This window comes from Bufo gargarizans, chromosome 2, assembly GCF_014858855.1.
Source record: "Bufo gargarizans isolate SCDJY-AF-19 chromosome 2, ASM1485885v1, whole genome shotgun sequence".
NCBI lineage: Eukaryota > Metazoa > Chordata > Amphibia > Anura > Bufonidae > Bufo > Bufo gargarizans.
In genome coordinates, this window is record NC_058081.1 from 337,279,439 (window position 1) to 337,295,253 (window position 15,815).

Sequence of the window (15,815 nt, forward strand, 5' to 3'; positions counted from 1 at the left end):
CATCTTAGACAATGGGGGCATATCGCTAGGTGACAATATTCACTCAAGTCTTTGTCGACGAGTCCCTTGTTCAAGGCGTCCTCGACAATATTCTCGAGTGTCTTAGGGACAATGCACTGTACACCTCCCCATCATCCAGCTGCCTACGTATCTCAGACATGCGCAGTTGGGAGAAAAGAACACCAGTCTGCAGCGCAGCTCTCTCCATGTGGACATCAGGATGAGCCATCACCTCTTCTTAAGGTAGACACAGGTGTCTTTTAATGTATTTGATTATTACTATGGGAGGTTACATGAGGGATTGGTTAGCCCAATTATATGTAGGTGTGTTTGGGGGTTGTGACACCCACTGGATTGGTCTCCTACCATTTGGGGAGGGACTATATTCACTATAAAGAGATTGTTAGAATCCCTTATTAGCTTGAAAAAGGCTACCATGTAGCCGAAACGTTGCTGCTCTTGTGTACACATTCTTTTTAAGTACAAGAAATTGAGATGGAACCGGAGATGCTGCCGTGACCGTGTTTTGATTGCTATCCAGAAGACAGGTCATCAGTATTCCTCCACTGCATGACCGCAGTAATGCCACACAGCTTCACGTGCTGCAACCAAAACCAGCACCAGAGTGCACTAGTCCAGAAGGGAAAATAAAGGAGTGATTTATTAGGTCTTCGGTTTAGAAATAGTTTTTTTGAGAGTTGTGTTTATTTGCTCATCAATTATCTAAAGCACAAAATAATGCAAGAACAAATAGTTTTCTCCAGAAAGAGGATACTGTGAGCCTCATTTATTAAACTAATACTAGGGAAAGTGGGAGTGATGAACTGGCTCCTAAAGTCTGTATCAATTCCCCCAGTCCTAATTCATGCTGTGCTACGTATTTATGGCCGGGATAGCCCTGGGCAGGTTTCACACTTCTGAATTAGTGCTGCAGTGCCTTCATTCTCAGGATCATTGGGGTCCAAAGGGTCAGACCCTACACCTTCCAAAGATAAATACCCCTTTAATCTGGGGCTACACACTGACACCTTGCAAAATATCTCTAATTTATAGGTCAGTAGACAAAATATCAAGACACCAGACAAGAGGTTGCATGACTGACATAGTGCCGTTTCTAGTTCTTATAGACATTTAGACAAATTATCAGGATGTCTGAGAGATCTGGCTATATACACACAGACATTTTTCCATGATTGCCTCCCAATAAAGCCCTGCTGATATTCTCCACAAGTCATTCCACATCTCAGCCTTTTTATCATATGGAAGATCTGCTCTCCTGTACAGCTTTTTAGGTCAAAAGGAGGATCCAAAAGCTACTCAAGGATGAGTAGGAACGTTCCTCAGCATTTCCTTAGGGAAAATTTCCCTACTTCGATCCTCCATTTTATGTAAAAAGATGTACAGATTTCCTGTACGTGATGGAAATAAGAAAAAAAATTAAATAACAAACAGCAGGTGGCGCTATACAGATGGAATTTATTAAATAACTCGGTAGCGATAATACATTTTTAATTGCATGCAGTTACAGAAGTATTCGGCTCAAGGTTGTAGCTTGCAAAAAGTTTAGAACATTTTTACAACCCTTTTCACAACCGTAAAATGATAGTACAATTTGTTAGAATTGAAAAATAAAAGTTGAGTCAGTTAGCAGTACATCACATTTAATGTTAACCACTTTAGCCATGTAACCATAAAGTCATTTTCTGTAAGTCTGCCTCAAGAAAATATGTTCTGTAGGTGTAAAGGTAAATTAGAAAGTGTGTGCTTTTATAAAAAGCGTACAGTCATTCCGCTTGCGAAATGTTAAAACATTAGATAGGGCAGTTATAAGTTCACTTGCGTTTTTTTTATTTTTTTGCTGCTGTTTTTCACACCAAAACCACAGCATTTTTCCAGTGCTCTCATAAAAAAGCATCACGAAGGCAACGTGTGAACACAGCCATAGCAGATAAGCCAACTACTAACAATGAAGTTAAAACTGACTGTCCGTCTGTTGCCATTTTCACCCTTGGCAGATTGAGTTTCTGTACAGTACATTGGAAATTTGCAGTATGCTCCGATTTGATCTGGATTTTGTCTTTGACATGCTGTGGTCTTCACGGTGTGGCAAATGCAGATTTTGTGTAACCGATTTGCGGGCCTGTTCCGTATGAACCTATCAGTTTGCTAGGATCCCATCAAAATACCAAGACAATAACTGCTCATCCAGTCTATGTACTGTACATAGTTCCTAGTGAAATGAAACCTTCCATATGGGTTAGTGGAGACTGACATCACCTCCATGCAAGAGTCTCTCAGAAGACCAGTGCACGACTCAGGGACGTCAGGATTCATTTACGTAGGGCCAGTTCTTCTATCTTGCCTTTCTTTCCTTTCTGTCGCAGTCTGATGTTCTGTTCTGTCACCTCTCCATCTGAATCAGAGTCTGAGCTTTCATCTGAACTATCGGACTTCTCTTCACTTGAGTCAGAGCTGCTCAGTTCAACCAAGGCCACATTCTAAAAGAAGACAAAATATGAAATTTACTGTATATGTGGTAATCTAAGAAAACCTATGGATTCTGCCTATATATTTACACAGAGAGGAAAATGTGGGTTACTGGTGGCTCACCCAACCAATACGATGTATAGGTGCTCAAGGTCTAGCTGATTCACCCAATCAGAAGAGGTTAGATATAGAATTTGAATATAATAAACCGGCACTCTTCACTTGGTCAGACACACAGAGAGCAATAAATAAGTAAAATATACATTTATTTCATTTGAACATCAATCGTAGAGGTTGTTTCTTTATAGTAAAATCACTTTAGGAAAAATCACTTTAAAGGGACTCTGTCATCAGATTTGTGCCCTATAAGCTAAACATATGGCCATGTCTGTGCTAATAACACGAATCCTAAACTGCCCTTATTAAACCTGCTTGTGGCTCTATTAGCCCAAAAAACAGGTTTTTATAAGCTGTCACTCATCTACCTAAGGTGCCCAAGGGGTTTTACGTTAATCCAGGATGCCCGCTTTCACCCCTCGCCGTCTGGTGCCCAGCGCCGCCTTCCTCAATCCACCCGTCCCTCTGCCACATCCTGCGCCTGCGCACTAGGCTCAGCCTGATGGGCCGCGGACTCCTGGCAGCGGCTTCATTGAGCGAAGTGCGCATGCGCCGGCCTGATGCGCATGCGCACTTCGCTCAACGAAGCCGCTGCCAGCGGCCCATCAGGCTGAGCCTAGTGCGCAAGCGCAGGATGTGGCAGAGGGATGGGTGGATTGAGGAGGCGGCGCTGAGGACCAGACGGCGAGGGGTGCAAGCAGGCATCCTGGATTAACGTAAAACCCCTTGGGCACCTTAGGTAGGTGAGTGACAGCTTATTAAAACCTGTTTTTGGGGCTAATAGAGCCACAAGCAGGTTTAATAAGGGCAGTTTAGGATTCGTGTTATTAGCACCGACATGGCCATATGTTTAGCTTATAGGGCACAAATCTGATGACAGAGTCCCTTTAAAATAAATATCACTTAAAAAGGAAGGGGGGAGAGGTATTACCCTTCCATAAAATGGTACAAAAAAAAAAAAAAAAAAAAAAAAAAAAAAGATAAAAATAGTACAATACATGGTAAAATTGCATAAATTAATACATGGTGAGATTATAAAGCACGTATCCTGGCTTCACCCTTTTAGTGGGGAGGATAATATTGATATTCATGCAATGGGAGGGAAAGAAAAGAAGAGACCCCAAAAGCTATCTTACGCCCGATTATAGGCTACCATTGAGGAAATCCACATTTTTCATTGACGGGGCACTACAATTACGGGGAGCCCCCCTCCCCACTAAAAGGGCGAAGCCAGGATACGCACTTTATAATCACCCCGTGTATTAATTTATGCAATTTTACCATGTATTAACTATATGTACTATTTATCAGTTTTTTGTACAATTTTATGGAAGGGTAATACCCCTCCCCTTCCTTTAAGTGATATTTCAATTAAAAGGATTTTTCCTAAAGTGATTTTACTATAAAGAAACAACCTCTACGATTGATGTTCAAATGAAATAAATGTATATTTTACCTATATATTTACACGTTAAGGTCAAGTTTTCCCATGATTTTCTCAAAACCATGGCAAAAAAAAAAAAAATACAAAAAAAAAAAATGTTTACACGACGGACTTTGCAAAGGCAGAATTCAACTCATAATTTTGTGGAAAAACCCCCATGGTTTTCCAATGTAAATGCTGAAGACCCACTTGCAGTTTAACCCCACTGAAAAGAGCGGAACCACAAGCGGACACCTCACACATTTTCCAGCCATGTCTCTCCGGACACCACAGCAAGAAAGAACAAATACAACAAACTGAAAACAATGGGAGGCGGATTGCGCACAGCCGCCAGCAGATTATTGTATGTTGTTTGAGGCTGGGTATACTGTTGAAAACAAGTTGCAGTTAAACAAAAAAAAACACACATACATTTTTTGTAGAAGGCTTTCCCAGGAGAATAGTGACCGTTGTAACTCCTTATTGAGGCCCATGGTTCTCTAATAGGAGGTGGCCATAATGTTCATGCAGCATCGGTTTGTACTTTACTTTTATATTTTGTAAGGACAATGGTAAAATGTGAACCCCCTAAGGGCTCTGCCACACAGTCAGGTTTTTGTCAAAGCCAGGAGTGGATTAGAAAAGTAGTGTCTGCCCTTCATGCATTCTGTTAATTAATGATCAACACCATTTTGGCTTAAAAAAAAATAAAAATTATAATATATACACACACACATATATATATATATATATATATATATATATATATATATATACACACACACACACTTGACCTAACCCTAGCAAACAAACCACAAGCATCATTCACAGTCAAGATAAAATAAGAATTTGGAAAGCAATAGATACAGAACTAAGATCTTGCAAGCAGTAAATCAGCCTCAGTCTAAGTAATTGACCCCAGCTTCATAAGACAGTGAGCTGTAATGGGACTGTATTATGGGACTGTAATGTCATTTTAAGTAGCCTTTTTTTTATTTCTACATTATACAAAAAATAAAAATAAATTATTATTATTATATAGTTTTGCATGGCAGTCGGTTACAAATAATATAAGTTCCTGAAAGCTGTTAAAAGGAAAAGTACAAATTCATCATCTTTGTTCCACTTTGAGCCCAACACAACATCACTTGTAGCTGCATTTAGAGCAGAACGTTAGATGACTACAGTACAGACCAAAAGTTTGGACACACCTTCTCATTCAAAGAGTTTTCTTTATTTTCATGACTATTAAAATTGTAGATTCACACTGAAGGCATCAAAACTATGAATTAACACACGTGGAATTATATACATAACAATAAAGTGTGAAACAACTGAAAATGTCATATTCTATATTCTTCAAAGTAGCCACCTTTTGCTTTGATTACTGCTTTGCACACTCTTGGCATCCTCTTGATGAGCTTCAAGAGGTAGTCACCTGAAATGGTTTTCACTTCACAGGTGTGCCCTGTCAGGTTTAATAAGTGGGATTTCTTGCCTTATAAATGGGGTTGGGACCATCAGTTGCGTTGTGGAGAAGTCAGGGGGATACTCAGCAGATAGTCCTACTGAATAGACTGTTAGAATTTGTATTATGGCAAGAAATTTAAGATTACACTTACCGGTAATCACTTTTCCATAAGCCCATGACAGCACCCTTGAGAGACCGCCTCCATCCAGGACAGGAAACAGGAACTTTCGTGGAGAGCTCATAAGGAGGAGCATGGCCCCGAGACCACCAGTTAATCGCAAGAACTTGTCCTAGACCACACTCTTCTCTTTTTTTTTTTTTTTGTATATATATATATATATATATATATATATATATATATATATATTTTTTTTTTTTTTTTTCCTATCTTTTTTTTTTTTTTTTTTTATATGAATATCAGGGTGGGAATAAACCCGGGTGCTGTCATGGGCTTATGGAAAAGTGATTACCGGTAAGTGTAATCTTAAATTTCCCTTTCGCCCATGACAGCACCCTTGAGAGACGATTAGAATAGAAATCCCTTTATTTCTTAGGGTGGGACTACCGCCTGGAGGACTTTCCTACCGAAGGCTAGCTGTTCTCTATTGCCTAGGTCCAATCTGTAGTGACGGAAGAAGGTGCTAGGCGACTGCCATGTGGCTGCTCTACAAATTTGTTCTAGGGTAGCGTCAGCCCTTTCTGCCCAAGTGGTGGAGACTGATCTTGTAGAATGCGAACCAAAGCCCCCCGGGGGCGCCTTTCCAGCTGAAGAATAGGCCAAATTAATGGCTCTTACGATCCATCTGGAAAGGGTTTTAGAAGAGGCTGGGAGGCCCTTATTTTTCCCACTAAACTGAATGAAGAGTTTTGAGGTTTTCCTCCACTGACTAGTAACCTCCAGATAATGAGATAGGCATCTTTTTACATCTAAACAGTGCAGTTTTTCCTCTTTTTCATTTCTCGGATCTTGGCACAGGGAAGGAAGGATAATGTCCTGCGTTCTATGAAACATAGAAACCACTTTCGGTAAGAAGGAAGGGTCTGGTTTAATGAGAACCCTATCATCTAAGATGTTAGTGTACGGAGGCGAGGTAGAGAAGGCTGAAATCTCACCAACCCTCCTTGCTGAGGTAATTGCCACAAGAAACGCTGTTTTGAAAGACAAAATCTTTATAGGTAACTGTTTAAGTGGCTCAAAGGGAGGTTCTGTGAGGCTAGTAAGGACCAAGTTGAGGTCCCAGGGGGGAATTGAAGGTCCAGGTATAGGCCTAAGCCTGCTGATGGCTTTAAAGAATCTTCGGACCCACGGGTGGCTAGCGATGGGAGAATCAAAGAACGCACTCAAAGCGGATACCTGTACTCTAAGAGTACTTGGCCTCAAATTTTTTTCATGTCCAGCTTGCAAAAAATCTAAAATCCTACACATAGGTGGGGGATTTAAAGGATTCACTGGATCCTTGGCAAACTTCTGGAAGGTGTTCCAAATCCTGAGATAAATAGAGGAGGTGACATCCTTTCTGCAGGATAGTAAAGTGGAAACTACGCTCTTGGAGAGTCCTCTACTTTCTAGGATTTCCCCCTCAAGAGCCATGCTGTTAGGTGTAGCTGCTTCACACTCGGATGATTGACTGGTCCTTGGGATAGAAGATCTTGCCACTCCGGGAGAATCCAAGGGTCCGTCAAGGATAGCTTCCTCAACCAGGTGAACCAGGTTCTTCTGGGCCAGAAAGGAGCAATTAAGATCACTGTTGTTCTTTCTTGTCTCAGCTTCTGTAAGAATCTTGGAAGAAGCCTTAATGGAGGAAAGGCGTAGAGGAGCTGGTTCGGCCAGGGAAGGGAGAAGGCATCTATCCCTGTTGGTGAATCTCTCGTGCTGAGGGAAAAGAAACAATGACACTTTCTGTTTTCTCTGGTGGCGAACAAGTCCAGATGAGGACGACCCCAAAGTCGAATTATTTGATCGAACACCATTTGGTTCAGACACCATTCCCCCTGGTCTAGTGTATTTCGACTTAAGAAATCTGCCACTTTGTTTTCTGAACCTTTTAGATGTATTGCCATAAGGGACGGCACAGAAGGAATTATAAGGGAAAAGATATCCGTTGTTAACCGCATAAGATTTTCTGATCTGGTTCCTCCTTGTTTGTTCAGATAGGAGACCACTGTGGCGTTGTCTGAAAAAACTTTTATAGACTTTCCCTGTAGTAAAGGAAGAAACTCTTTTAAGGCGAAAAAGACCGCCCTCAGTTCCCTCATGTTTTGGGAGTCTAGACTCTGCTCTCTTTCCCAAACACCTTGTCTTAAGTACCCTTGGCAACAGGCCCCCCACCCGGAAGGACTTGCGTCGGTGGTAAGGGTAACAAAGTCTTGTTGGAACCAAGGGAGCCCCTGGGACAGGTTTACGGGGTTCAGCCACCAGTGAAGGGACTGGATCACTTGGGGGGTGAGTGTGAAAGGTGTATCTAATGGGCGGAGGGAGCCCTGCCACTCCTTCAGAATTTGCCACTGTAGGGGTCTGGAGTGAAGATGGCTCCAACTGACCGCTGGTATGGTTGAGGTCATTCTGCCCAAGACCGCCATTGCTTGTCTGATAGTAGGGTTCTCTGCCGATATCAGGGACTGAACCTGTTGTATTAATCTCTGAATCTTGTCCTGGGGTAGAATACAGAGTAGTTTCTTTGAGTCCAGCATCATCCCTAAAAAGATGCAAACTTGGGAAGGAATTAAATGGGATTTTTCTCCGTTTATTTGCCAGCCGAGGTCTTCTAGGATCTGCACTACTTTTTTGAGGTGCGCTTCTAGAATGGATTTTGACTCTGCTACCACCAGGAGATCGTCTAAGTAAGGTATTAGTAAAATGTCTTTTTCCCTTACATGAGCCATGACTTCTGCCATGACTTTCGTGAAAAGTCTGGGAGCTTGAGAAATCCCAAAGGGAAGGGCTGTGTATTGTAAGTGCTGGATGTGACCTCCTATAGAAACCGCGACTCTGAGGAATTTTTGACAGTCTAGCCGAATGGGAATGTGGTAGTACGCATCTCTTACGTCTATCGTAGCCATGAAGCAGCCCCTGAATAGATGTTTTATGACTGATTGGATCGACTCCATTCTGAATTTTTTGTAAGAGAGGAATTGATTTAAATCCTTTAGATTTATAATAGTTCTGAATGTTCCATCCGGTTTGGGGACCAGAAAAAGGGAGGAGTAAAAACCCTCGCCCTTCTCTGCCTCCGGCACCGGAATTAGAACATTTTTCCGAAGTAGGGATACAATCTCTTGTTGTAAGGCTAGATTTTTCCCCGGGTTTCCTAGAAAATTCGTGATTTTGAATCTGTCCGGTGGGCGGGAGACAAACTCTAGACCAAACCCCTCCTTTATAACGCCTAAAATCCAGGGACTTGAGGAGATTTTCTCCCAGGCGTAGAGGAAGAGAGAAAGTCTGCCCCCCACGGGAGAGAAACCGTCATTGCTGTGATGGTTTAGAGGTTGAGGAGGATTGGGAACTGAAGAGAAACCCCTTGCTTTTCCTATTCTTGTTGTCAGCTCTGAAGTCTTTCCTCTGCCCCCTAAAAAAATCTTTCTTGTTTTTGCGAAAAAAACGTTGTTTTTTCGGGGGTCTGGAGACAGGGAATCCTTTTTTATTGTCCGAGGCTTTATCCAAAAGGTCGTCTAAGACGGATCCAAAAAGATAATCGCCCTGACAAGGAATTGCACAAAGCTTATTTTTAGATCCCGTGTCTCCCGACCAACCTTTTAGCCAAATAGCTCGTCTGGCTGAATTTGAAAGAGCAGCTGACCTAGCATTTAATTTTAAAGCATCGGCTGATGTATCAGAAATAAAGTCTACTGCTTTAAGTAGAGTGGGGAAAACTGTTAACAATTGATCTCTCGGGGTCTTGTTCTGAATGTGAGATTCTAACTCCTCTAGCCATAATTTCAGAGACCTAGCAGTGGATGTGGCGGCAATATTTGGTTTGAATGCTTGGGCTGAGGTCTCCCAAACTTTTTTCAAGTAAACCTCTGCTCGCTTATCCATAGGGTCTTTAAGAGAACCTAAGTCCTCGAACGGAAGGGCCGATTTTTTTGAAATTTTTGCAACAGGTGCATCCAATTTAGGGGGTCTGTCCCAGTTTACTGAGTCTGCCTCGTCAAAGGGATATTTCCTTTTTACATTTTTTGGCACAAAAAACTTTTTATCGGGTCTTTTCCATTCCCTCTGTATTAAAAACTTTATATTCTCGTTAACGGGAAATACTCTAGATTTTTTCTGCCCGAGATCACCAAACATGATATCCTGAACGGATCTTGGGTCTTTGGGTTCGTCTACTTTCATAGTCGCACGAACTGCTTTTAGTAAAGCTTCCGTATCATCGGGGGAAAAAAGTGGCCTGCCCGTGGATTCTTCATCCTGGGACGAGTCTGGGCTATCTAGGATTTCTCCCGTATCGCTTTCCTCTAAAGGATCTGAGTCAGATCTATTAGCCGTGCTTGATCTGGTTCCCAGGGAGGTAGAGGCTACAGCGGGAAAGCTCTTTTTGAAATCTTTCAGGGAATCCGAGACCTCCGTCTTTACCATCTCCCTAATACTCTGTAGAAGGGATGGGGACTCCTCCTCCACTAGTTTCTCAATACAACTTTGGCATAGCTTTTTCAACCAAGAGGGGGCCAGTTTCTTTTTACAGACGGCACACTCCTTCCCTCTGGTCTTTGAAATTGCCTTTCTAGGGCCCTCTTTTGTAGTCTAAATGCAGGAAGAAACAAGAGGGAAAGGAGATTTAGCTTAAAAAATGAAATAAATGGTGGGGAATGATCCCCCTTACCCCACCAGGAGTACCGGTCTGATCTCATGACCCTCCTGTTGATCGGCGCGTAGGGCACTCTCCTCCTCCATACTGCTGTGGGATAGAGAGTGACTCCCCGGATCCAAAGGAAATCTGGCTTCCTGTAAGGCTGGCTGGCTGGCTGGGCTGCTGCTGACCGTGCGCCTGTGGGTCCGATCTCCTCGGTCGGGTCCTGCTGGAAATCCTCTGCGGCCTAAGTAGGAGAAGGCTCTTCCTACTTCCGGAACGCACGCTGCGTGCGTTCCAAAAACCGGAAGTCTCTACCGAGACCCGGATCTCGCTGCACCGCGAGATTTTAGTTCCCCCTGCGCGCGGCAAAGAAGAAGGCCCCGGCCCGCCTGAGCACTGTCGGGCAGGACCGGCGTGCCGAACGCACCTCTCGGTGAGCCCGGGACTGCAGAGTATCGCCAGCGCAGCGTAAGCCAGACCCCAGCAGCAGACACCAGACTCCGGCCGGCGGCTCCTAGAGGAGACTTATGCCGGAACAGGTAACCCCACTTTAGAACAATTCCTCCGGGGCCCTGCAGCCTAGCTTTTCTTTTCCTCTCTCCACGAACCGTCCTCTGTCTAGGACAGGAAACAGGAACTGGTGGTCTCGGGGCCATGCTCCTCCTTATGAGCTCTCCACGAAAGTTCCTGTTTCCTGTCCTGGATGGAGGCGGTCTCTCAAGGGTGCTGTCATGGGCGAAAGGGAAAAAAAGCAGCTAAGTAAAGAAAAAACGAGTGGCCATCATTACTTTAAGAAATGAAGGTCAGTCAGTCCCAAAAATTGGGAAAACTTTGAAAGTGTCCCCAAGTGCAGTCACAAAAACCATCAAGCGCTACAAAGAAACTGGCTCACATGCGGACCGCCCCAGGAAAGGAAGACCAAGAGTCACCTCTGCTGCGGAGGATAAGTTCATCCGAGTCACCAGCCTCAGAAATCGCAGGTTAACAGCAGCTCAGATTAGAGACCAGGCCAATGCCACACAGAGTTCTAGCAGCAGACACATCTCTAGAACAACTGTTAAGAGGAGACTGTGTGAATCAGGCCTTCATGGTAGAATATCTGCTAGGAAACCACTATTAAGGACAGGCAACAAGCAGAAGAGACTTGTTTGGGCTAAAGAACACAAGGAATGGACATTAGACCATGATGAGTCCAAATTTAAGATCTTTGGTTCCAACCACCGCGTCTTTGTGCGACGCAGAAAAGGTGAACGGATGGACTCTACATGCCTGGTTCCCACCGTGAAGCATGGAGGAGGAGGTGTGGGGCTGCTTTGCTGGTGACACTGTTGGGGATTTATTCAAAATTGAAGGCATACTGAACCAGCATGGCTACCACAGCATCTTGCAGCGGCATGCTATTCCATCCGGTTTGCGTTTAGTTGGACCATCATTTATTTTACAACAGGACAATGACCCCCAAACACACCTCCAGGTTGTGTAAGGGCTATTTGACCATGAAGGAGAGTGATGGGGTGCTGCGCCACATGACCTGGCCCCCACAGTCACCGGACCTGAACCCAATCGAGATGGTTTGGGGTGAGCTGGACCGCAGAGTGAAGGCAAAAGGGCCAACAAGTGCTAAGCATCTCTGGGAACTCCTTCAAGACTATTGGAAGACCATTTCAGGTGACTACCTCTTGAAGCTCATCAAGAGAATGCCAAGAGTGTGCAAAGCAGTAATCAAAGCAAAAGGTGGCTACTTTGAAGAACCTAGAATATGACATATTCTCAGTTGTTTCACACTTTTTTGTTCTGTATATAATTCCACATGCTTTAATTCATAGTTTTGATGCCTTCAGTGTGAATCTACAATTTTCATAGTCATGAAAATAAAGAAAGCTCTTTGAATGAGAAGGTGTGTCCAAACTTTTGGACCATGGTAATAATAGCCACTATTTGCTACAATGTTGAAAGGACTCGAACAGGGAACACACAACGTACGGCCAACCTTCTTAGAGAAGGATCTCATATACACTTGCCTATGTAACTGTCCATAAATGGACCAAATATCACCACTTACCATTTCTATTATGTTTTCTTCACCCTCAACGTTTTCTATGTCAAATTTCCCATCTGAACAAGTCTGAATTTCTCTGTTGAGATCTTCATTAGCCCGGGCCATTTGAGGCAGGAAGTTCTGTACTCTATCAAGTACTGTAATGACAAGAAGGTACAAGAATACAAGATGAACTTCAATGATACTGATGATCCTCAGGAGAGCAAGAAAATTTAGACTAGAACCTTCAGAATCACAGGTGCACATCCATGAAGCAAACATAATTACAAAAAACAAAATGGCCTTTGTATATATAACGGTGTGCAGCTATTTTGTTTTCTGTAATCCTCAGGAGAGGTCATGAATATCAGATGGGCGGGAGTCTAAATCCGATCAGGTGTTTAATGGGACCGCAGCACTTGGTCAAGCATCGTGTCCTCTTCAATGTCTATCCACTCCATCTAGATTGTGGTAGAGGTGCAGCTTTCTCTCCCATTCAAGTGAACTGGACGTACAGCTGTACTGACATTGCACTATAACTACAGGGAAGGGGGGGTGACATGCAGGTAACCATTGAAGAGGGGCGCAGTGCTCATGCAAAAGCCTCAGTCCCTTCAAACAGCTGAGTGTCGGACCCCAACCGATCTTATATACCAACCGATCCATATCTGACAATGCACAACCCCTTTACTATTAGTGTGAAAGACCTCACTGCTTGTTTAACTCTTTCCCTCCTAAGGTAGTAAAGGTGTCATTGTAAAGTCCAGAATTAAGCCTCCAGCTTGTCTGAAGTAGAGCAAAATGATGAAAAGTTTAAAAGGGGTAATCCAATGTCTAAAACCTCATATAGATTATACTTACCGCAACCCCCGCATCGCAGTCGCTGCATCTCCCCGTCGTGGGGGTCAAAAGATCTGGGGGACGAGGGGAGCAACCAATAGCAGGCTGCGATGGGGACGAGCCTCCCTAGCATCACCCGCGAGGATAGATCATCAGTAAAACAAAAAAGAAATATGGAGCGCCTAAAACTGCGGATGTTGTGCATTAACCTATTTGCTTCGGGTACAGAGTTCCAGAGAACTGGTGCAACGCAAGAGAAGTCTTGGAGACGGCAGAGAGAGTTAGATTATGGTCAATGTTACACAAGCTGAAAAGAGACCAAGTTCACCCCTTTTTCAGAGTAAATTATTCAGCATTATTTCTTACAATATAACCCTCCGTGCCATTTGCTATTAGATAATCATATAGCCCTTTTTTAAACGATACATAGTATATGCTACTTGAGTCATTTGCAAATCGTAGAACACGGGTAGGGCAGTAGACCGAGATGAGGGAGGAGATGTAGGGGGTGCAGCACTGTGAGGGCTTTGTGGATGAGACTGACTACTGTATGGGAAACCAGTGCAATGACTGGCACAGGGCAGAGGCATCATAGTAGCAGTTGGACAGACAGATGAGCCTGGCGCTGTATAGTTTAGTGAGGTGGAGACCTGTTAGTAATGAGTTACAGTAATTGAGAAGGGAATGTATCAGGGTCACAATGATACCCCTGCCGATCAGCTGTTTGAAGAGAAGGCAGTGCTTGTCCAAGTGCTGTCTTCTCCTCAGTGCTTACCTGCTCGCCGTCGCAACTGTGAGCAGTGTAATGATATCTCAGCCGTCCCATTCACTTCAATGGGACTGTTTCTTCCTATTCACTTGAACAAGAAGGAGACATCCCATTGAAGTGAATGGGACAGCCGAGCTGTAATTACACTGCTCACCACTGCAGTTGTGACCGCGAGCAGGTAACCACTGAAGAGAAGGCAGTGCTCATACAAGCGCTGCTTTCTCATCAAACAGCTGAAGGGCGGGGGTGCTTGGAGTGGGCACCCCGCTGATCTGATATTGATGACCTATCCTAAAGATTGAAAAAAATAAAAATAAAAAAGTGGACAACCCCTTTAACAGACAGACAGAGAAGAATGTGCCGGTGTCTACTACAAAATATATGTGGGTTTAGTACGATTTCTTTATTTTAGAATTAAAGCTTGATTTGTGCAAGTCAAAAGTGTAAGAACTGTTCTGAAGGGTTGAAAGGTATGTTATGTATACATTATACAGTGCAGATAAATCTCTCCCCTATATGTTATATATACATACAATGCTCTGATGCTCTTGTCAGGGGGGCAGTCGGGGTGAAAATATGGACAACCCCTTTAAAGATAAAGGCAGATAGGGTATCCCTCACACTGTATCCTCCATTTATCATTTAAAGGGGTTATGCAGGGGTTTTATATTGATGTCCTATCCTCAGGATAGGTCATCAATATCTGATCAGTGGGGTTCTGCCAATCAGCTGTTTGAAGAGGATGTGGCACTCCATACAAGCGCTACTTCCTGTTTATCACACTGTCCTTCATCTCCTGTGTAGTGTAATTTTAAGTACTCCTTCCATTCAAGTGAATAGAGCGAGTATTTGTAATTATACTTACCTTTGACAACGAAGAGGAAGTAGTGCTCAAGCGCCACATGCTCTTCAAGCAGCTGATCGCAGGGGTACCAGATGTTGCCCCCCCCCTGCCGATCAGTTATTAATGACCAATCCTGGGGATAGGACATCAGTATAAAACCCTACCCAGCCCCATTACAGTCGTACATCATTTAGTAAACTACAGGCACCGTACATAACACAAGGTAAAATACACTTACCGCTGCTTCTCGGCATTCTAACGATCGGAGGACAGGAACCGGGTTTTTTGCTCTGCTTCGAATTTATAAGTAACTTGTTGTACAGACCTAAAGGGGCACAGAATGAGCAATGGCGTTACTCAGTATATAACACACCAGCCAGGTCCCATAAACCGGACACTGATACCCCAGAAACGTGGGGTGGAGAATCACTACTACTGCTGGGGTGTAGCTCCAGAGTCAACCATACAACCGTTCCGGATAGCCTCTAATGGCGTACACGCCTGCGGCATCCGTACAGCCCAGCATGGGTCTCTCCACACCTACTGGCAGATGGCACCTCCAACACAAACGTTAATATATGGCCAAAAAGTGGTGTCAACCACAGACGAACGGTGAATGCAGCTCTGGAGCACATCATTTAGACTCAGTACAAGATAAGTAATGTCACATTTCCTATCCTGATTGTACTACTGCACCTGTATTCCCCCCATTATCTGCTGTCACCCACCGTCTCCTGAAGAGCCGACATCCAGCAGCTCTCCGGACCGCGCAGCCTCCACTCTCTGCCCCTCAGCTGCCTCCATGTCTCTCCGTGCAGAGAAGCATGAGGAGAGAACAGGAAGCGGCAGCACGGCGATGACGTCACCACACACCAGGCTCCGATCCTCCATGATGGTTAAGGGCAGAAGGTAACCAGTATTCTATAACTGCATGCCTGGAGGTGTATAGCATCGCTGGTCATCCCTAAGTGAAAACTATATACCTATCTATTACTAATTATTATATAAGGGAAAATAACAAACATCTCTGCCCTCT

General features: G+C 43.8%; 1 protein-coding gene across 1 annotated transcript; it reads right to left on the bottom strand.

Annotated features, from left to right (window-relative positions):
* Positions 1-1,456: 1,456 nt before the first annotated feature.
* NOPCHAP1 (NOP protein chaperone 1) lies at positions 1,457-15,620 on the bottom strand. Its single transcript, XM_044280587.1, has 4 exons — positions 15,508-15,620; positions 15,018-15,104; positions 12,351-12,484; positions 1,457-2,498 (listed from the first exon to the last, which is right to left on the bottom strand). Exons 1-4 carry the CDS (start codon positions 15,581-15,583, stop codon positions 2,331-2,333), a joined length of 465 nt encoding a protein of 154 aa, XP_044136522.1. The 5' UTR covers positions 15,584-15,620; the 3' UTR covers positions 1,457-2,330.
* Positions 15,621-15,815: the final 195 nt, after the last annotated feature.